This window comes from Rhinatrema bivittatum, chromosome 13 (assembly GCF_901001135.1).
Source record: "Rhinatrema bivittatum chromosome 13, aRhiBiv1.1, whole genome shotgun sequence".
In the NCBI taxonomy this organism is placed as follows: domain Eukaryota; kingdom Metazoa; phylum Chordata; class Amphibia; order Gymnophiona; family Rhinatrematidae; genus Rhinatrema; species Rhinatrema bivittatum.
Genome location: NC_042627.1, coordinates 79,773,173 through 79,796,020, shown reverse-complemented (window position 1 = coordinate 79,796,020; position 22,848 = coordinate 79,773,173). Strand labels below are relative to the sequence as shown.

At 48.0% G+C, this 22,848-nt stretch overlaps 1 protein-coding gene across 2 annotated transcripts in view; it reads right to left on the bottom strand.

Moving 5' to 3' along the window:
* Positions 1-781: 781 nt before the first annotated feature.
* MAP2K1 (mitogen-activated protein kinase kinase 1) overlaps positions 782-22,848 on the bottom strand; it is a 37,519-nt gene continuing 15,452 nt past the window's right edge. Inside the window, exons 2-11 of one of the 2 annotated variants that reach the window (XM_029574642.1) lie at positions 21,811-22,021; positions 17,413-17,559; positions 17,240-17,317; positions 16,628-16,679; positions 14,085-14,209; positions 13,444-13,639; positions 10,180-10,244; positions 9,117-9,178; positions 7,585-7,630; positions 782-2,038 (exon numbers count right to left, since the gene is read on the bottom strand). In XM_029574642.1, coding sequence (XP_029430502.1) covers positions 1,925-2,038; positions 7,585-7,630; positions 9,117-9,178; positions 10,180-10,244; positions 13,444-13,639; positions 14,085-14,209; positions 16,628-16,679; positions 17,240-17,317; positions 17,413-17,559; positions 21,811-22,021 — 1,096 coding nt within the window. In that variant the 3' untranslated portion in view covers positions 782-1,924. The remainder of the gene's footprint in view (positions 2,039-7,584; positions 7,631-9,116; positions 9,179-10,179; positions 10,245-13,443; positions 13,640-14,084; positions 14,210-16,627; positions 16,680-17,239; positions 17,318-17,412; positions 17,560-21,810; positions 22,022-22,848) is intronic. The other variant, XM_029574643.1, reaches the window with a different exon arrangement.

Sequence of the window (22,848 nt, the reverse complement as noted above, 5' to 3'; positions counted from 1 at the left end):
GCCTACGAATGTTGACTCTTTCATGCAGTTCAGCTGTGGCCAGGCTCGTCATCCCAGATTTGGTTGCATACTGCAGTCATGGGTGGGGGAAGTTGCTCTGTAAATCTGTTATAACTGCAAATGGTCCTGTCTGACCAGCCCAGAGCTGTGGGATATGTTCCCCCTACCAGCAGCTGGAAGTAGAGCGTGAAACTGCCCTGATACTCTTCCCTCTATCGTCTGCTGCCAGCAGATGGTAGGAGTTCAGTGGGGTCTTTAGTCAATCACCTTTTGCAGGTTGATTGCCCAATAGTAGTCAGGGGACCTCTGGACAGCTGGCTTTTGAGACTGATCTTCCTTCCCTGGGGAATCAATTTTTCTTTGGAGCCTGGCCTTCCACTCTCAAAGGTACTGTAAAAAAAAAACAAACCAAAAAACACCCCCCCCCCCCCCCCCCAGCAGCAGTTTTAGGAGACAAGGCAGGTACTTCCCAGCCCATGGCTTGGAGTCCATCTTTTTTTCTATTCCTCTGCTGTCCCCCAACAGAAACAAGGAAGGAAATGTGCTAGTACAGGCTGTGGCAGCAGCCGGGGAGGGGTACCGGAAGGGAAGTCGGTGTCCATGTTCCCTCACCCTCTTGGCATCAGGGATCCCAGCCCTCCTCAGCTGGATCTGAATGGGCTGGTGCTGAGCAGGCACACACAGGCCCTTGCCACGAGGGGCAGCCATTCTGGGCAGAAAATCAGCATCAGAGGCAGTGGACCGAAGGGGATCTTTCTCCCACCCTAAACACCAAGGAGCATTTCACTGTTCTTAAATGTCTTTATTAGAATAAGAGGTTGTACAGTTAAACATCTGAAAGAATTGAAAAGATTTCATTGCACAGTAAAAGAATTTATGCACTAACAGAAGGATCTCAAAGGAGCTCTGAAGGGAAAATTACTTCAGAGAAATTATCAGGGAAAAAAGATTGTATTACGCAGCTCCAAAACTCTACAACACAGTACATTTCAAAAATAAATATAAAACTATGAAGGCAGCTCTCTAGAGAAGCAAAAGTCTGAAGCACTCCTGCTGTCAGCTGCCGCAAGCAGCGGCTGGGGCGACCACGGGAAGAGGGATGTGTGAAGCTTCAGCTCTCCGGCAGGCACCGAGAGTAAAGTTAATGCCACTGCCATCTTTACTGGCAAGCTGCACATACTGGGGTACAGCCTGGGAGCTTTCGCTAGCTTAACCACACACACAGACAGGAAACCTGCAGCTGTTCATGCCTGCTGTATCTCCTCAAGAGCCTGCAATCATCCCATCAGGAAGCCCAGATCACCTCTGGCCACCTGCGAAGCGTTGCCTCTATTTTATTCATGACATTTTTAAGCTGCTGATCCACAAATCTCAGCGCAGGGATTCAAGTCAAAAAGAGGATCAGACAGCTGTTTAAACAATGAAATGATGCAGATGTTAGAGGCTACCGTGCTCAGCAGGAGAGAAGGTGGAGGCAGCTCCAGTACAAGAGCCTGACACTGTTCAGTGTGCTAGCGCCAGCCTGCTGGGTGGGCCAGTGGTGGAATGGGGTTGTAGGGTAGTGATGCTGCTGGTCAGCTAAGGAGATGAAGACTGTAGCCGTTTCTACTTCCTAGCCACAGCCTCCCCCTTTAGTGTAGTTACTGGCCATTATTACCAACTTCACACCTGCAGCAGGGATTTGGGGGCAAGACTAGAGCAGATTTCCCTCTCTAGCCACTTGGCTTCCTGCTCTCATACACTGAGCACTGATACTGAACACTTTACACCTCACCATAATTTAACTTAACAAAACAAAACCAAGCATTACAAGCTCAGAAGGAAATCAGTGGGAAGAGAGTTTGGCACATGCTATGGCTGATCATCCTTCTGGAGGGGGAGTTGGTCCGGGTGAGGGAATAGTGGCCCGTGCGTGCAGCACCTCTCAGACTCCAGCCGCGTGAGTGGGGGTGCCAGGCTGGTTAAGGCCGATTGTAGCGCACAGCCAGCCTGCAAAATCCACTTCCTCCACTTCTGATCTCTTAATGAAAGTGTGGACCTGTCAAAAAGCAAAGCACAGTCAGGCCAGGGGAAAAAAAAAAAAAGGAGAGCACCGGAGACGGCTCAAATCCTAATCATCAGGGCGATAACTAGGGATAGAGACTGCCCAGCAAATCCTACAATCACTGGCAATGCCCTGCCTCTTCCAGAATTCATACTGTGAATCTTTCTGCACCGAGTCACCATCAATGCACCAAAGGGCCAAGGTATTAAGCCAGGCCTTAAGAGTGTGCCCTGAGATTCTGCACAAAACCCCTCCACGCCCAATGCAGCAAGCACATGCATCGGGAATTACAATTGAGCACGCAGCCTTTTCCATAGGAAGGGAAGAGTCTTGGATTTATGTGCATAAAAGCAGCAGGAATTGTTTTGTGCTCAACAAAATCTTTTACGAGCAAAAAGATTTCTGCTTATTTTGTGAAGATAAATTAAGTGGCAGAAGAGGGAGGAGCAGAACCTGGAGGAGGGAGACCTGAGAGCAGGAAGAGGAGCAAGCTAAAATCTAGGCAAGAGGCTGGGAGACAATGCAGGAGCCTTCTGACCACCACCACCAGGTGGAGCTGCAGAGAAAGAAAAGAGGAGGAACAGGAAGCAGCAGGGTGCTCAGCCCCCACCATCCTGACCCCGCTGCTGAGCTGGAGTAAAACTTCCAGCACAGAAACAGTGGAAGCCTGTGCACCTTTTTTGCACTGGGGGCAATAGCTGATGCCATCATTAAAGGAAAATTAGTTCTTACCTGCTAATTTTCATTCCTGAAGTACCCCAGATCACAGTCCAGATGAGTGGGTTTTGCCTCCCTACCATCAGACGGAGGTAGAGAACAAAACTTCAAGGCACTGCTTCTTAACCAAGAGTATGACCTGCAGCCCTCAGTATTGTCCTGTACCCAAGCCAAGATGACTGTTAAACTTTCACCCCCCACTAAGGGCAAACAGAGACTTAAAGCCGGAGTCCCTGGAACTAGGACTTCTTGATTTAACAGAAAACCATATATCCAACTATGTACACCGCACATTACTCTTAACTATATCAAACATCAGCTCAGCAACATCCAGAAGCGAGGAAGTCTTTTGAAAGATGGGGACAGGTCTCTGGACTAATCCACGGTACTTCAGGAATGAAAATTAGCAGCTGAGAACCAATTTTCCTTTCCTGTTCGTACCTCGGATCAGTCCAGAACAAGTGGGATGTACCCAAGCCCCTCTATTCTGGGCAGGAATTCAAAAGACCCGTGCGCAACACACTTTCCCCAAATGAAGCCTTATCTGGTGCCCGCCCAGCCAAGCGGTAATGTCTGGTAAAAATGTATAGAGGGGACCACGTCGCCGCCCGACAGATCTCCTGTGGAGAAAGCAGTTGGCACTCCACCTACACACTCTCATGGAATGCGCTCTCAAGCCCTCCGGTACTGGCCAGGCCTTACAGATGTAAGCTGAAGCTATCGCTTCCTTCAACCATCTTGCAATAGTGCCCTTGGAAGCCTTACTCCCCTTCTCTGCTCCACTGAAGAGGGCAACAGATGATCAGACCTCCGAAAGGCATTTGTTACCTTAAGATAGCGCAAAAGAATACAGTGGACATCTAACAAGTGAAGCTCCCTTGCCATTGGAGCCTCCGCCAACAAATTCGGAAAGGCCGGTAACTAGACAGCCTGGTTAAGGTGAAAAGAGGACACCAACTTAGGAAAAAAAGAAGGCACTATACATAAGGAAACCAAAAACACAGAACGGGATCCTTACACGATAACGCCTGTAGCTCAGAAATTCGCCTGGTTGAACAGAGCCACCAAGAAAACAACTTTCAGGGTTAGATCCTTTGATGTCCTCCTCCGCATAGGCTCAAAAGGAGGACCACACAGCACCCTAAGCACTAAATTAAGGTTCCAAGCTGGACACATTCTCTGCACCAGATGCTTCAACCCCTGAGGAAACGAACCACATCCGGATGAGATGCTACCGGTCTTCTGTGAATCCTACCTTGAAGGGATCCTAAGGCTGCCACCTGAACTCAAAGGGAATTATAGGCCAAACCCTTCACCAAATCACTTTGCAAAAAGGCCAGGCTATGCAGAATGTCCACCTGCATAGGTTGCACCTTACTGAGAAAACACCATGATTCAAACACCTTCCACACCTGGACATAAGCCATTGACGTGGAAGGTCTCCTTGCCTGAAGTAAAGTTGCAATTACAGGCTCCGAATAACCCTTCAAAATGGAGCTGTTGTCTTTCAAAAGCCAAGCTGTTAGACAGAAGCGATCCTCCTGCTCTGAAAATACAGGTCCCTGCTGCAACGGCGATACCAGTTGGTTCAAGCGAACGGGACCGGGACCATCCAGAGCTAGCTGCAGAAGGTCCACTCAGGCGCCACCAGAACCACCCTGCCTGGATGATGCTAGATACTGCGCAGCACTCGGCCTATGAGAGGCCATGGCAGGAAGACCTGTGTGTCGACCACTGTTGAACTAGAGCAGTCGATGCCCTCCGATCCAACCTCCCCTTCTGTGATTGAAAAACCAAGCCGTCTTCGCATTTCCCGGAGTCGCTATGAGGTCCACTGTTGGCTTACCCACCTTGCCTGAAGCAAGGCGAAGGCTTCCACTGAGAACTCCCACTCTCAGGGGTCCAAGCGTGGTCTGCTGAGGAAGTCTGCCTGCATATCGTCCACCCCTGCGACATGGGAGGCTATTCTCTCCAGATGTTTCTCTGCCCAGATGAACAGCTCTTGCACCTCCTGCGCAACTAGTTGACTCTTTGTACCACCCTGGCGATTGATGTACCCCACTGTTGTCACGTTGTCAGAGAACACTCACATTGACTTGCCTCGAATGAGTGGAAGAAAAGCCAATAAGGCCTTGTACACTGCCCTGATGTCCAGGCAGTTCATGGAGCAGGTCGCCTCCTCTGGCGACCACCAACCCTGAGCTGCTCTCCTTGACAAACCACTACCCAGTCGGGCACTTCCAGATTGTGCCGAAACAGCCATCACAAGAGACTGAACCTGGTATCCCTCTGGTAAAGGAAGCTGAAATTCCCCTGAAAGTGGATTTCAACAGGATAGCAGAGCCCCCTGCAGAGGACACATGTGAGCAAACACCCATGAAACTAACTCCAGCGCAGACACCATGGAACCCAGGACCTGCAAGTAATCCTAGACCTTGGGCACCGAAAGGTACAGCAGCTGCAGGACCTGACCCTGCAACTTGATTACCCTTGCCGTAGTCAAACACTTTCCTTAATCTGGCATCAAAGCACCCCCCCAGGAATTCTAAGGCGCAGCCGTCTTCTCACCTCCAGGACCCACTGGGCTGATGTGATTTTGGTCCACTCCTTGTAAGACGGACAGCCGCCATCCAACGGCCACCAGAGAGGAGCAGACCAATACACCTTCATTGCCCAATCTTGCTTCCGGGCCCCCCCCCAATTGAGAACCACTGTCCCCTGGGGTCTGTGTTGGCTCTGAAAAGGATGCTGCCTGTCAGCACTCTGCTTCAGAGATGCTGCTCCAGGGCTCCTGCCCGCACGAAGCCTCCTCGAGAACGAGCTTGCGGCGGAAAGGACTTTTTAGGCAACTTATTACCCTTCAACTCTCCCAATTGCTTCATGAGCTGCTCCAGGTCCTTCCCAAAGAGCAGCTTTTCCTTGACGGGGAGATTTAACAGTTGTGCCTTAAACCACACATGCGCCGACCATTTTCACACCCACAGGAGTCTCCGCACTGCCACTGCAAAGACTCTACTCCTGGCGGAGGTCCGGATCATGTCGTAATGAGCTTCGGCCACCTAGGCCACTCCCACCTCCAAGTGGGCTGCCTCCGCTGCCCCAGTCGCAGTCCCCGACCGCTGGCCATGTTTTCCTCTACCCCCAGCACAAACAAGCTCTCTGCAACAAACTTCCGCAGACCACGGCACGAAGACTCAAAACCGAAAGCCCAGATTCACCCCTTCATTATCCAAGTCTTCCTGGGTGACTTTAATCCCCAGCTCCTCTAGCACCTGGGGAAGAGGCGGACCACACGCGGGTTATCACCCGTCGTGATTGGAACCAGAACCGGATCCTGTATCGTGTCCACTGTGTCCTGGTTAAGATCCTGAAGTGGATCTGCCCAAATCAGCAGCGTCTTTGTCCTGATCCAACGGAGCCCCTTGGAACTGATCTAGATCATCCGTTCCTTCCGACAACTCTTCCTCCACAGTGGACCCCCAGCACGCTCAGGATCCCTCCTGACTCCACAGGTCTCCTACCTTTCTTGACCGGCAGGGTCTTTTGGACCCCAAATCCTTCCTGGCTAGATAAGCCTTATGAAGGAGCAGCACATAATCCGTAGAAAATGCCTCCTGAGCAGTATCTAGAGTCTCTGTTCATTCCCTGCTACTTGCAGGGTCTTTCTCCACCAGAAACGGTGTGAGGGAAGACCCGAGGCCCTGAAATGGCAGACTGAGTCTCAGCACATGCTCCCAAAATGGCCGCCAGTTCCTCCAGCCCCCTCAGGGTCTCCAGAGCTGGCCCAGCAGCCTTCACATTCCTGTTGCCCCCCTCCCATGGCACAATCGCAGCAAAACAAGGCCGAATCAAGGCGAGCTCGTCTCAAACCTCAGCTGGGTGGGAGTCAGCATGTTGGGTCGGTTGGGCCTAAAAATAACCCCTGCCGACGCGCCGCTGTCCGGTCCTGAAAGGAAGGCGGCCTGCTCCCAAAGAAAAAGGGAATGAAGTACTCCCTGCTTCAGGAGGCCACAGAATGAGCAGCCAAGCACAGCGAGGGAACGACGGGCCCAGAGGGAGAGAGGGAACCAGGCCCCCAACCCCTCGTCAAGAAGGGCTGAGCCTGGCCAAGGGTCACCAACCCCCTCCCTCCCCCCACTCATCCTGCTGCACCTGGCTCTGGGAGCCAAATCCTCTTCTTATTCTAATCCTATATATTATTATTTTATTTATTATTTTACAGCTTCAGACTGCAGGTTTGCACCTCTACCATCTGCTGGAGACAGAGTAATACTGAGGGACTGCAGGTGGCGCTCTCGGATATGTAGCAGTGCCTCAAAGTTTTGTTTCTCTGCCTCCATCTGCGGGTGGGGATGCAGACCCCACTCCTCTGGACTGGTCCAGGGTACAAACAGAACATGGATTTTGCATGAGAGGTGCTATCCTGGGCACAGCTTGCTGCTTTGGCAGTAACGTCTGCACACAACTGCGGGTTAAACTGTGCAGCTTATCACACCAGATGTCCTCTCCATACTGTGCAGGGGGGCTCTTATCCTCAGCATACATAAGGGGACTGCATGGAGATCATGCACTGAGCAGCCAGGAGCCAAACCTTCCTTACAAGGAATGAAGGTTGAACTTTGGTGTTAACTACAAGGGAGACTCTCATTCAAAGAGTGTGGCAAATTCACTGAGGAGAACCAGCACTCAGGAAACGCCCATTGGAAAACAGCTCCCCCGTGGCCATCGTTCCTGATGCGTGCCACGGAGGCGTGCGCCGGCTTTGTAGGTGTAGATGCTTCTCCCATCCCGTCCCATTCCTACTCTCACCCTATGCCACTCACCATCAGTTGCTTTAAGTCTGCTCTCTCTGCTGGGTTCTTTATTAAGCTGCAAAGACACAAAAAGTGAATGGGAACAGTTTGCTAAACACTTAATTCACACTACTGTATGACTTACCATGTTCCGTCTGTGCAGAGCAGAGAGTGGCACAGAATTTAATTTCATTCTGAAGATTGCCACATCTTAATCTGGGATGTTTGCAAACATTTGCACATAATAAGGATAATCTTCAAAACAATTTCATCATGTTAAATACGGATTAAGGTGACCAGATTGCCCTCCTCGGCCTGGCTCAGAGTATGTCTGAGATTCCAGCGCACAGGGGTCTCGAGCTGGACTGCAAGGCATTATTCCCTTGCACAAATTTAAGTCGGGGCACTTTGAAAATTCACATAAAAGGACAAGTGCCTGAACCAACACATACATTACAGCAACTCAGCTTATCTGCATTTTGCCCCAAGGTGGATTACAGATCACTAAAATATGTTAACTTTATATAAAGAAGAGGATTGGATACAAAGATTGTATAGTCCATCTATCTATCCATCCATTCTCCCTTCCTACTGCAATCCCACAGACCCCGCTTCATCCCAGGCTTTACCCCTCACTCCCCCACAGCTAAGGATCCTCTGTGCTTATCCCAGGCTTTACCCCTCACTCCCTCACAGCTAAGGATCCTCTGTGCTTATCCCAGGCTTTACCCCTCACTCCCTCACACAGCTAAGGATCCTCTGTGCTTATCCCAGGATTTACCCCTCACTCCCTCCCACAGCTAAGGATCCTCTGTGCTTATCCCAGGATTTACCCCTCACTCCCTCCCACAGCTAAGGATCCTCTGTGCTTATCCCAGGATTTCACCCTCACTCCCTCCCACAGCTAAGGATCCTCTGTGCTTATCCCAGGCTTTACCCCTCACTCCCTCCCACAGCTAAGGATCCTCTGTGCTTATCCCAGGATTTACCCCTCACTCCCTCCCACAGCTAAGGATCCTCTGTGCTTATCCCAGGCTTTACTCCTCACTCCCTCCCACAGCTAAGGATCCTCTGTGCTTATCCCAGGCTTTACCTCTCACTCCCCCACAGCTAAGGATCCTCTTTGCTTATCCCAGGCTTTACCCCTCACTCCCCCACAGCTAAGGATCCTCTGTGCTTATCCCAGGCTTTACCCCTCAATCCCCCCACAGTTAAGGATCCTCTTTGCTTATCCCAGGCTTTACCCCTCACTCCCTCACAGCTAAGGATCCTCTGTGCTTATCCCAGGCTTTACCCCTCAATCCCCCCACAGTTAAGGATCCTCTGTGCTTATCCCAGGCTTTACCCCTCACTCCCCCAAAGCTAAGGATCCTCTGTGCTTATCCCAGGCTTTACCTCTCACTCCCCACAGCTAAGGATCCTCTGTGCTTATCCCAGGCTCTCTCTCACTTGGGTTCCTCTGTACCTGTTACAAATTTCTTGAATCCCCCAACTTTTGCAGTAGGAGACTGTTGCTCACATTCATTGCTCATTTCTACCCAATAAAATGTACAGGTACTCACCATTTGTTCACAAAATCCTGAAATTCAGGACCAAAGATTCCACTGGGCAATTTTGGAGGAGGCTATAAAGAGAAGCGACAACATTAGTGCAGCCTAAGCAGGGTTTCAGTGCAGGATTTCCATGGGCGGGTCCTCTCTCTCGGTGCATGGAAGTCCTGGCAGAGGGAAGGAGCTGCTGATGAATAAGCAGTGCTGGGAGGCACTCGCAGGCTGGCGAGGGCTACTGGTACTGCCCCGTGCGTGACAGAGGGGCAGGTAGACAGAAAAGGGAAAGAAAGGTCGCGTTTTGTTTAAGAGAATATTGTAAGGGGGGGGGGACTCCATTTTCTGCAGAACATTACGAGGAGGTCAGGGAGTGTCTAAGGGATCTCCTGGAGAAGAAACGGTTTTAGGCTGAACACCTATTTTTCACAGGCACATGGGTGAAGCTGAATAGAAAGTTTGAATTTACAGAACCCAAACCTTTATTCCAGCTTCATTCTCTCCTCCCCCTCCACTGGCCTTTGCATTGCCAATGCCCCAACGCATTCATCAGCATTAATCATGGCAGTGGCAAAGGGGCCACAGAGAGACCAACAATTTCTAACTGTTACTGGGGGTTTAAGAGCAGCTTGGACACCACTCTGGGATGGGTTAGCTACAGCGTTGCTGGCTGCCTGCATTCGATGACCTGCAGTCTTATTTTTCTATCGATCTGCACTGCTGCCCAATTAACCTTTCAGTGCCAGGATCTTCCCTCTTCCCCTAACCAGTATTGTGGTCAGGCCATTAAAGCTACAACTCACTCAGGCACAGTATATTAAATAGAAATCAATATAATTAGTAGCCGACTACTTGAGAAAGCACTTTAATCAAGCCAACAACTCAAGCTTGGCCAAATCTCATGCCATGGGCACGCAGAGACGCAGCACTGCACATCTTCAAGGGAAGAAAATGACTTTTTATTAAAAGGCTGGGAACGGAGGGGGATGGGTGAGCTTGTAGCCCTGGAGGAAGGAGGGGTAAGACCACGCATGCACTTTGGAGCTAAGAGTTAGAAGCTGTGCCTTCGTGCCATCCTCACCTCGTTCACAATGTAATCCAACAGTTCAAAGATTGCCATGGGAGGCCTGCTGTCCGGGCCGTAAGCTAGCAATGAGAGAGAGGGAGAGAAAGGGAAGCTTCGTGACCGTGAGACTGCCATGTAATACCACAGGAAGAGATCACACTGATAAAACCAGTTATTTCTTTTAAAAATGTTTCTCTCCATAAAGTCTTTGCTTTATTTACTACCTTTCTAGTGTTCAGGATCCACGGAGCATGGTACATGAACAGCCCTGCATGCGAAACGCCAGCGCTGTTGTCTTTGGAAGGAGCACACGATCCCTCTCTGATAGCAGCCCCCAAAACTCAGCATGGTGGTGCTTCCAAAGAGACACTGGGGCCCGAGTCGGGCCGCGTTCCCTATTCCTGGAAAGGTACTTGGGGCAGCAGCCACTGAGCGCGCAGCTGCCCGACTCTCTCTGGATGTGGTTATCCCAACAAAGCTTACAACACTCCAAATATCTTTTGTTGAAAAATGTGTCATCCCCCAAGGAGACTGCCATGGAGCACCGACCTAACTCAGATCGGTTTGCTGCTGTGTAAACAGAGGGTTTTTTGTTTATTCAGACGGAGGGGTTATAAATACAACTCATGCTGAAACATCAGTAAAAGGCGGCAGCACATTTACACCTGTAAGCATCAGCACAGAGAGAGAGACAGAGGCAGCTTCCACCAGTGTGGATTCCCCAGTGCTAGTTCTCTCTACAGCCACCAATGCTGGCAGATGCTTTCCAAGTCATCCTCTGCAGGACTGAGCAGCAGGGGTCGTCCGTGCGCTGGGAGCAAGAATCTCCACTTGTCCCTACACATCTGGGGTGTCCGGGCATCTCCAGGTGCAGATGGGCCTGGGAAGTGCACGCAGGACCCTCTAAATGGCCATGGGGTTAATCCCAAGCGGGTGCTGGGGGCAGCACAGAGGTCTTACATCATGGGAGACGGTCAAAAAAGGCCAATAGGTAAGCAAAACTCAATATGACCAGTCGCCTTAAAATTCTTTATTAAAATGTCCAATGAATAAGAAACAGGCTGAGTTTTACCCCCACATAAGGCTGCATCAGGGGCTGTAAAATGTTATTAATAAAACCATTAATTGATAAAATATATATTAAAAAGTACACAAAGATACAAAATGCACACCACATACACAAAATTATTCATAATAAAACATTGTGACATTCATAGTATAAGCAGCATGATTCTATGCATAAAAAAAAATAAAATGAAAGAATACACTTTATGATTGGGGCTAATTCATCAAAAAATAATTACTCCCAATGTGAAATGAATATTGCTTATCAATTTATTCTTGTCTGTTACTGCATCGGTTTCATCCAGTCTGTTTACTTCAGTCAATTTAATAATCCCCACCACTCATCTGTACACCTTAAATTATGATGAATAAAATAATCATTTAAGCGTGCTGCTATTTATAAAATCCTTTCCCTTCCAGCCATGGTTAACGCAAGTGCCCAGCAGTTTTAATTGTCAAATAAGTATGTTAAACACTGGTTACAATGTTAATAACAATTTATAAAAAGGTTTCTAGCGGGCAAAGCTAATGATTGTAAAAATAAAAATCACTATGCATGATTTTACTTGTAGTGTTCATAATTGTGTGGGCTTTGACAGACCTCTCTAAGATCAACGATCGCCAAAAAATGATTGGTGTTTTAAAATATCATAAATGGTTTATTCCATTGTTATTTTTAAAATATATATATATATATATATTAAAAAAAATATTGATAATAAATGATCTGGCGCATTGGGTCATGCGTATCAAGCGAGTGTTAGGTTACCACACTGTGACACTGTTTATAAAATCCTTTCCCCTCCAGTTGTGGTGAACGCGAGTGCCCAGTAGTTTTAACACCTGCCAAATGTGCATGTTACCTTCAAGTGGTTGACTTTGGCACACGGATTATTTAATTATCAGAATTTAAGGTGTTCAGTAGTGGGGATTATGTAAATTGATTGAAGTAGACAGATTGTTACTGCTTTGGTCTCATCCAGACAAGAATAAATTGCTAAGAAGAAATGAAATTCATTTCACATGGGAGTAATTATTTTTTGATGAATTAGCCCCAATTATAAGATATTTTCATTTTATTACACTTTTTTTTTCATGCATAGAATCATGCTTTAAGATGCTTATACTTTGAATGCCACAATACACTTAAAATTATTAATAATAAAACACGTATGTGGTCAGACTGTGCATTTTGTATCTATTTGTGTACTTTTTAATGTATATTCTATCAACTAAATAACATATTACAGCCCCTGACAGCCCCGTGTTGGGGGCAAAACTCAGCTGAGTCGGGCAAATTTTCTCTTATTCATTGGACATTTTAATTAAGAATTTTAAGGCGACTGAGCATTTTGATTTTTGCTTGCCTCCGAGGTCTTACATGACAGCTGCTCACTAGCACCCCCAATATTTTTCCCGCTGTCTGAATAAATTTCAGACATTTAGTAAAGAATCAGTTCAAAGGGCACCTCCTATACACTCATCACCTGAGGTTAGAAAGTGAGCAGGATGTGACATCAGAGCTCCGATAGGTCACATCCTGCTACCAGCTTTAAATGATCTTGCTTTAGAACAATCCTTTTTACTATATTTCTTTTTATGATGGAAAAGTCTGAAGCAGCTTTTTGCAACGTGGAGATCAGAATCCTGACTACTTTTGGGATTGTGATGCCTACCTCTGAACAGATGGATGCGGTCCTGGCTTTACCCCATGGAAACGGAGACCTCTTTTTTCTAAAAATTCCTGTTTTTGGGGTTGACCTGGCAGCCCTACCTCAGAAATAAGCTCGCTTAGTTTTGCTTTGTTAATTTTTGCATTGGTCCTTTGGGGTTACTTTGTTCTACACCGACAACAGAAACCACTGCCCTAAGGATGGCAGGATTTAGGGCAGCGGTGCGGACCCTTCCGCTCTGGGTATTCCGATGCCGCTATCACAGGTGGTCGCACCTTGTAACCAGCCAGACGAGGACTGGTTACAGCAGAGTAAAAACAGCAACTCCTAGGAGGAGTGCAAGGCTCACTACAGTCCGGGTTTATCAGAGAGGAAAACAGCAGATTCCACCTGCATAGACCTGTCTGAGGCACAGCAGGCTGGAGATTTTGATATTGAACAAAGGATGCTAGGGTTACTTAAACATTCTGTGTGTGCTGAAGGTTTCTTATGGCAGCGAGTGAATGCATTACTCTGTCCCTGAAGAGGTGCTCACACTTACAGCTGGCAGGGCGGCCCGGGGGTCTGGGTCTCGAGGAGGTCTCTGCTCCTTCCACAGCACATCCGAATAAGAGTTCCAGCTCCTTGGCATCAGGAGGGGGGATAGGATACCTGCCGATCGCCATCTCCACCAGCGAGAGCCCCATGCTCCAGATATCCGACTGCACTGAGTAATGGGTGCCCTGAAGTCTCTCTGGCTGCCGGGACAGAAGATGGTAGATAAGGTGTCGCCTTCTCACAGTCAAAAGTAAACATCACTGATGTGCTGCTCAAATGAAAAGTTATCTCAGCCTCCATTACTGCAATAAATATTTTAAAAGAACAAACTCTGGTAATATTTCGTTTGATGAACAGAAAATCCTACATTTTGGCAGGCTTTTTACTTCTAATTCTTCCCTCCCCCATGCCCTTGGGTATTTGAGCAAATTAAGTTGAAAAGCAACCCAGGGGATAGAAGTCATTTCCCCCCCCCCCCCCGAGTTTATTGAAGGATTGGCAGAAAGCGACTGTCCCCCACGATGCACTGGGGCTGTTTAAGGATTGGAACGTGCATGAAAGTTAAATTTCTCTGCTATGGTCCAACGCAGGAGGGGGAAAAAAAAGTCTCAGGAGGCTCGGAGGAGTGAGCCTGCTTCTACTCACAGACATGTAGGAACGGGTGCCCACGAAGGAGTTGGCCATGGAGTCAATCAGCTGGCCACTCACCCCGAAGTCACAAAGCTTGATCTCACCCCTGGAGTTTACCAGAATGTTGGATGGTTTGACGTCTGTGAACAAGACAAGGGTCGTCTTAATATTTAAAAGTGCAGCATTATACGCCAACAATGGAAATTTATATCATGCGATACCTCTCAGTAACAAGCTGCGAGCAAGGGCAAGACAGAGTCAGCCCTCGTCAGAAACCTTCCTGCTTCTTCTCGCTGGTTTCTCCAAGGTTCACATTATAATCCCTTAGATAAAGGCAGTAAATTACTCCGTGGTTATGTATCCCTCTGAATCACTAACTGTGTATCCAGCATGCAGACCTGACAAGGCTCCGGAGAAGAGGAGATTCCTGACGGTGCCGGGGCTGGAGAATGGGGCATCCGGGGATAAGAGTGGAGCCTGGCGTCTGGGAGAGAAGTGGGTTTGGACTCCAGGAACAGGAGGGCGGCTGAGCTATAGAGGCAGGAATGGACGAGTGTGGCATTGGGTTCTGGAGAGGAGAGCAGGGTTCTGGTAGTCTGGACCAGCACCCTATTCCTGGCCATTTCAGGAATGATCCCCTGGAGCTAGCAACCTCCCCTGCTGGTATCACATCCTGCCTCTCAGCCTCTTATGCATCTACCAAACGCTCAGAAAATGAAGCTCAAATGCATCATTAAAGGATGTAATTATTGAAAATTGCCTTAAATTAAAAAGCTTTTAACAGAAAGAGTTTAGCAATTAAATATTCAGCTTCTTCAGAAGACTTATTTTACTCCAGTTCAAGCCAAATTGACAGAGAAAGTAGAATCTATATTTGTAGTGTAGGTGAATAAGAGAGATGGACAGACAGCCGATTACGTTGCCTCTCTCCTTGTCCTACCCCTTCCCTTCATCATGAAATGTGCTGCACGATGGGGGCACCTCGTTCTCAGAGCTTTAATACGCTGCGAGCAGCCGGAGCCCCTCACTCGTCCGCACATTATCGAGCAGCAAAGAACCAAACGTTCTCATATGCACTCGATAATTCTCTCTGTCACTCCAAGCTCGCTTCATCCCCAGAGAACATTCCTTTAGTTGTGATATCCCAGCAAGACACAGGGAGGGTTACAATACTAACAGAGATAAAATATATAAGTTAAAACAACATTTCCACCCACCCTTCAACACTCCCCATCCCATGAAGTAAACATTAATAAACAAGAGATTACCCAAAACATTTTACCACCTGATTATATACTCTCCATATATGTCTGACCACGAACTGGTGGCAAACCCAACCGGTCATGGACCATAATCAGGGACCTTATTTGTCATCTGTAGCTAGGAAAGGCTCCTGCACGCTGTAATCCAAATCTTTGCTCAAATAACCACATTCATTATTTGTTTCAGAATTCCAAACAACTGCTCTCCAACGTTTCCCTTTCACGATAAACTGTGCCACAGAATTGGTGTTAAAACAATTCCTGGCAGTTTTCAAGTGAGCCAGAGTATGAGTATTCAGTAGCCCAGGAATCCTGAAGGCACATAGGGTGCTAACAGGTCTGCTAAATATGACGGAGCAGCCATCTGTACACATTTATGAGCAGCTGGAAGAATCCCAAATTGGATTTGATGCCACACGCAGCAATGAAACTGCTGCAGAACTGGAACATAAGAACCTGCCCTACTGGGTCAGACCCAGGGTCCATCAAGCCCAGCATCCTGTGTCCAACAGTGGCCAAACCAGGCCATAAGAACCTGGCAAGTACCCAAAAACTAAGTCTATTCCATGTAACCATTGCTAGTAATAGCAGTGGCTATTTTCTAAGTCAGCTTAATTAATAGCAGGTAATGGACTTCTCCTCCAAGAACTTATCCAATCCTTTTTTAAACCCAGCTACACTAACTGCACTAACCACATCCTCTGGCAACAAATTCCAGAGTTTAACTGTGCGAGTAATACAGGCACTGCTTTCTGTGGTATTTTAGAGCAACTGAAATCGCTCTGTACTGGATACCTGCAGTCCAAGTGACTAACCCATGAACCATGCTGGCTAAGTCCTTTCTGTCTAAAATCAAACAGTTTGATCACTGAGCCCTGGCGGAAGCAGCAGGCTCCTAGAGTGGCTCCACAGGATGGGCCACATACACCCAGATGCAAGACCCCAACCAACTGGAAAGGTCTCCCTCTGGTGGGTGCACAGGACTTGCATCATCAGTGCTTGTAAGAGGTAATGTCTCTGCTATTAAGTTCACTTAGAGAATAGCCACTGCCATTAGCAATGGTTACATGGAATAGACTTAGTTTTGGGTACTTGCCAGGTTCTTATGGCCTGGATTGGCCACTGTTGGAAACAGGATGCTGGGCTTGATGGACCCTTGGTCTGACCCAGTATGGCATTTTCTTATGTTCTTAATGTCTCTGCCCTCCCCAAAAACAGAGCCTTTCAGCAGAGAAGCGACGCCCTAAAAGCTGGAGAATGGGGAGAGCTCCAGTGGAAGGTCCGGCTTTTTCCTACCTCTGTGCATGATCTTATGCTTCTCCCTCAGATAGGTAAGTCCTTTTATCACCTGCAGTACAGACAAAAAGTCACAAGTTTCAGGAAGCAAAGGGATAAAGCTTCAGTCGTAAGACTTATTCCTTAAGCTGCTGCTCCCCTGGGATTCCCAGATCTCCTGCACACTGCTGTGATGTCACAGATGACATCAGAGCCAGCGCTAACCAGACCGCGCTGCTCGCAGGACCTCTGGGGATCAGAGAAGCGCAGCTTAATGCCTGATGGTTTGCTTTAGATCTCCATAGTCTGTGGTTCAGCCAGGAAGAGCGAATGGGAAGTGATGGCAGAGCAGGAAGTGGAGCGGAGACATCAGCGCTGGGCCTGGGAACTCATACAAGGAGAAGAGCAGGCACGGTGCTGCCTCTTCCCCAGGTACATCCAAGACTACAGACCGTTGGCACTTAGCTAAGGTGAGAGACTGCAGACACCGGTCCTAGAGAAACCGAAGTCTCGGCCTTGTAAAGAACCAACAGAAAGACCTTTAGAACAGGAACGGTACAGGCCTCGCACGTTCCTCTTTTACACAACCCATAATGATTCCCTCCCCAGCTTCCCGCTGCAGAAAGTACTCACCGCGATGCTAACTTTGCCCAAGATTTTCTCGGGGATTTTTCCAGCTTTTTTCAATACTTTATCCAAGGACCCTCCATCCTAGGAATAAAACACGTGAACATTAATGCAGTCCTGCAGTCGTTACCGTGCAACGCAGAGTCACAATATCCCCATGGTCCTCCAGGCGCACTCACCATGTGCTCCATGCAGATGGAGATCTCGCCGTCGCTGTAGAAAGCTCCGTAGAAGCCCACGATGTAGGGCGAGTTGCAGCCGTGCAGCACCTGCAGCTCTCGGATGATCTGGTTGCGAATGGCGGGTTTGATCTCCAGGTGAATGAGCTGGAAGAGAAGGGAAGCTGCAGCAGCGGACGGTGAAAACTCTGCGGGTTATTCTTTTCTTACCCAATCCGGGAGCAGCTCTGGAAGAGCCTGCGTCAGGACAAAAGCCCATTTCCTCTTAAAATAAATTAAGGGGGCGCAGCCCAGGCCAGCTGAATCCACTGCAAGTTAAGGTTATCTGGGTAGGAAGTTTGTACAAAAGGACATGGGCTTCCCCGTTCTTCAAATGGCGCACGGAAGCAGCGATTTAGTTTCCTGCAACACCCAGGCACGGCTGTCAGTGGCATCTTACGACTCTGAACTCCCCCTCACCCCTACAGGCTATTGAGTGTGTGTTATGTAACATTCAGCCTGTGGAGGGCAGGGACCCCTGGATGTGCCCTCAGGGGGTGCCAGCAGCCCCTCCTCTCCTGCTCAGGAAGGTTGGACACCAGCAGTGACGCCTGGGGTCTCTAGAGGAAGGGAAGAAACCCAGCATCCACCCTGCGTCTCCAGTTCCACAAAATACGTACATCGTGGCCACAGAACCTCCTCCAGCAATAGTGCAGAGCAGAATTAGGTGATTTTCCCTTACAACTCACATACAAAATAATACCAGTATTCAAATTCTGCTGTCACTTCAGCAACTGAAACAAAAACGTCCTCCCTACAAGGCACTCTAAGAAGTAATACAAAACCCTGCATAAAAAAAAAGAGAGAGACACTCGGAAGCTTATATAGCAAACCTGCCGTGTCATAACAGCACTACCTGCCCGACTCCAACAGCAAGAACCCTGCAAGGGAAGAGAACAAACTATCCTAAACCACAATCCCTCACCTCTGTCACACCAAATGCAGAAAAGGGGACCTCAAACCTAGAAAAAGAAACGTGCAGACAAAGAGAGAAGCGGAAACCCTAAGACGACAGATTGTGTATGCCAGGGGTCCTCAAAGGAGGTGTCAAGTCACCGAACAGGACAGGCAGGTTCCTGCCGGGAAACAGGGGCAGGGTCCCCATGAACGTCAGTGATGATATTTCTAGATTTCTCTGAAGTGCCACACATCCCGGATACCTGCCCCTTGAGGTGGAGGTGTGTGGCACACTCTCTCATTCCCTCCATCCCCTCACCAATAACTGTTAGCGGAGGGAGACTATTCCAGCGTCTCTCTCACTGGCGGGGCCTTTCTGCTGCTGTCCCCCCCTAAAGCGAGCTGGGATCGGCCACCAGAGGAAAGGCCTGAAATACAGAGATCTATGGGCAATGGTTTGAGAGGAAAAGAAAGAAATTTATTTCCTCCTGTACTGAGCAACATACAAAGATATATTCCAGTCACTAAACAAACAAAAATACGCTTTTTCAGACTCATGCTGATCCCAGGCTTTTCAGTTTCCAGATCTCCTTTCCATTTTCTGTTTCTTCTCTCTCCCACCTACATCCATTTCTAACATTGATCTTTTCAACTCATTTCTCTTCTCTGCTTTGCTATCTACTCCGTTTTCATCCCTCCTTCTCACTCCCTCAGTTACCCCCTCCCCCGTCTTACTTTTACAGACCCCAGCTCTCTTACTGCCTTGTCCTTCCTCTCGGAGCCCTCACTCCTCCTCCAAATCATACAGGCACTCTCTCTCCAACCACCCCCCCTTCCCATCTTTATGACCTCCTACCCTTCCACCCTCCCCCCACTTTCTTTCCTGGTTAAGTCTCCACTTTTCCCCTCATCTGTCACCCACGCCCTAGTCGTATGTCTTTGCTTAAGTACAAATTACATAAAAACAATTCAATAAAAGAAACAAATCCCATGTACAACAAAACCACAAACCAGAAACAGTGGAATTCCTAAAACATTCAGTTAAATATTCACCAGAATCCCCTCCACCCCAATCCAATCCAACATAAAACATAAGATCAGGAAAAACCAACTACTAAAAGCATCTCAAAAAGTCATGTTTTACCTCACAGCAAAACACCAAAACAATCCCTCTGTCTGCCAGTAACTGGAAACTATAAGTGAATGGCTGACACTGCAGCATCTCTAATACGGGGGCTTCCAAACCTGTCCTGCGGACCCCACAACCAGTCACATTGTCAGCATATAATGGAGACTCAGCATATGCAAATGTCTCATGCAAATTCACAGTGGATATCCTGAAAACCTGACTGACTATGGGGTCCCCAGTGCAGGTTAGGGGAGTCCTGGTCTAAAGTGTCCTTCATGTATGCAAAGTCAGCATGGCTTTACCCAGGGCAAGTCTTGCCTCACAAATCTGCTTCACTTTTTTGAAGGAGTTAATAAACATGTGGATAAAGGTGAACCGGTAGATATAGTATACTTGGATTTTCAGAAGGCGTTTGACAAAGTTCCTCATGAGAGGCTTCTAGGAAAAGTAAAAAGTCATGGGATAGGTGGCGATGTCCTTTCGTGGATTGCAAACTGGCTAAAAGACAGGAAACAGAGAGTAGGATTAAATGGGCAATTTTCTCAGTGGAAGGGAGTGGACAGTGGAGTGCCTCAGGGATCTGTATTGGGACCCTTACTGTTCAATATATTTATAAATGATCTGGAAAGAAATACGACGAGTGAGATAATCAAATTTGCAGATGACACAAAATTGTTCAGAGTAGTTAAATCACAAGCAGATTGTGATAAATTGCAGGAAGACCTTGTGAGACTGGAAAATTGGGCATCCAAATGGCAGATGAAATTTAATGTGGATAAGTGCAAGGTGATGCATATAGGGAAAAATAACCCAGGCTATAATTACACAATGTTGGGTTCCATATTAGGTGCTACAACCCAAGAAAGAGATCTAGGCATCATAGTGGATAACACATTGAAATCATCGGTTCAGTGTGCTGCGGCAGTCAAAAAAGCAAACAGAATGTTGGGCATTATTAGGAAGGGAATGGTTACTAGAACGGAAAATGTCATAATGCCTCTGTATCGCTCCATGGTGAGACCGCACCTTGAATACTGTGTACAATTCTGGTCGCCGCATCTCAAAAAAGATATAGTTGCGATGGAGAAGGTACAGAGAAGGGCAACCAAAATGATAAAGGGGATGGAACAGCTCCCCTATGAGGAAAGACTAAAGAGGTTAGGACTTTTCAGCTTGGAGAAGAGACGACTGAGGGGGGATATGATAGAGGTGTTTAAAATCATGAGAGGTCTAGAACAGGTAGATGTGAATCTGTTATTTACTCTTTCGGATAGTAGAAAGACTAGGGGACACTCCATGAAGTTAGCATGGGGCACATTTAAAACTAATCGGAGAAAGTTCTTTTTTACTCAACGCACAATTAAACTCCTGGAATTTGTTGCCAGAGGATGTGGTTCGTGCAGTTAGTATAGCTGTGTTTAAAAAAGGATTGGATAAGTTCTTGGAGGAGAAGTCCATTACCTGCTATTAAGTTCACTTAGAGAATAGCCACTGCCATTAGCAATGGTTACATGGAATAGACTTAGTTTTTGGGTACTTGCCAGGTTCTTATGACCTGGATTGGCCACTGTTGGAAACAGGATGCTGGGCTTGATGGACCCTTGGTGTGACCCAGTATGGCATTTTCTTATGTTCTTATGTCCATACCATTTAAAATTTTAAAAAGGACCTGAATTTTAAACATGGCTCAGAACTCAGATAATACAAGGATTAGGGGGCACTCCATGAAGTTAGCAAGCAGCTCATTTAAAACAAATCACAAAAAATTCTTTGGCAAGTACCCAAACATTAAATGAATAGATTCCAAGCTACAAGTGAGGTAATCAAATTTGCAGATGATACAAAATTGTTCAGAGTAATTAAATCACAAGCAGAATGTGATAAAGGGAGAGACCTTAAGGGAGTAGATGATAGCCCCCTGAGACATCCAAAGTATGAATACAGCACAGATGGATGAAGAGAGACTTCAGGGGAGGAGACAGCAGCCCCTGAATTGTGTGTGGAGAATAATAAAATATGAAAACTTTCTACGCTCATTGAAGTGTATTTAACCCACGTAAGGCATTAAGAGGGGAATTTTTAAACCTTTGCTTGTACCCAGAGACATTTGCACCTGTGGTTACTTGTTTTTGGCACACACCACCTCAGATTTGAAAATATAATAAAATTTCCTCCCCTGACCACCTCCTGTAAATGCAGGAGGGAAGGAAAATCTCCGAGCGCTGACTGGTACACGGAAGTGGCTTTGAAAAATGCCCTCCCCATGCATTCAGAGAGGGAGGAGAGAGGAGACCTAGCAATAAGACCAAAGGTGGTGAAGAGGGGTAGCTCACCTTTCTTGCCATGATGAGGCCAGAGGGCTTGTGGGCGACTTTGAAGACCACGCCCCCGTTCCCTGCCCCCAGCTCGCTCACTTTCTCAAAGTCGTCGTCCTTCAGTTCTCCGAGCTTCTGCTTCTGTGTCAGGAAGGCCTCCAGCCGATTGCGCTGCTGTTCATCCAGCTCCAGCTCCGCCAGCTTCTTCTGCAGGGCCTCCAGGTTGGTGCTGGCAGCGGAGAGAAGGAAAGAGCAGACAGACAGACAGAGTCAGCAGAGAGCCCCACCACAAGGTGCACGCAGGACTGTACAGGCGCACACAAGCCACCTTCTCCTCAGTCTAGACAAAAAAAGCTCCTCAAATGTTTCCCGTCTCCAGAAAGGCAGCACAGACACCACAAGATGCCTGCTCCAGAAGGCCAGTCCCGAGCGGCACGTGCTAGAGAGCTGTCCTCCTATAGAGAGGGCTTTATAGCAGGGCTCCATGGTACAGCGGCCCTATCAAACCACTTTATAGAGAGGAGCATCCGTAATCTCTCCCATTACCTGCTCACCAGCCAACAGCCCCTTCCCCCAGAGGGTCTGGGGCTTGCAGGCCCTCGTTGATAGCCTGAGAATTACCCAACCACCAGGGACATGACCCAGACTGCTCAGCACCGCAGTGACAAGACCTCTGTCTGTTCTGCGATGTACACATCCAAAAAAAACAGAGCAATGTGGCGATCTACCCGGGGAGTGAAGCTGGGGCTAAGGGACAAACCCGTGATAGTGGAGGCGAAGGCGGTCCATCTGTTAAACCTCCTAAGTCAAAGGGCAAACATGGCCCAGCTGCTTCCCTGCCTCTCTGGCAGACACAGACCTGAAGCCCCGGGCGCAGCCATTGTGCAAAGGCTGAATCTGAGGTCCCCATTTGCCAGGTTCTGCCATGGTGGGGGATAATCCCCAGGTTCTCCTAAATAAAAGCTTACGGTGCCCGATCCCAAAGGGGCAGGTGGAAAACTGCCCGGGCCCTCCCCACCCAGAAGACGAGCACAAGGCCCTTTTACTGCAGGGCTG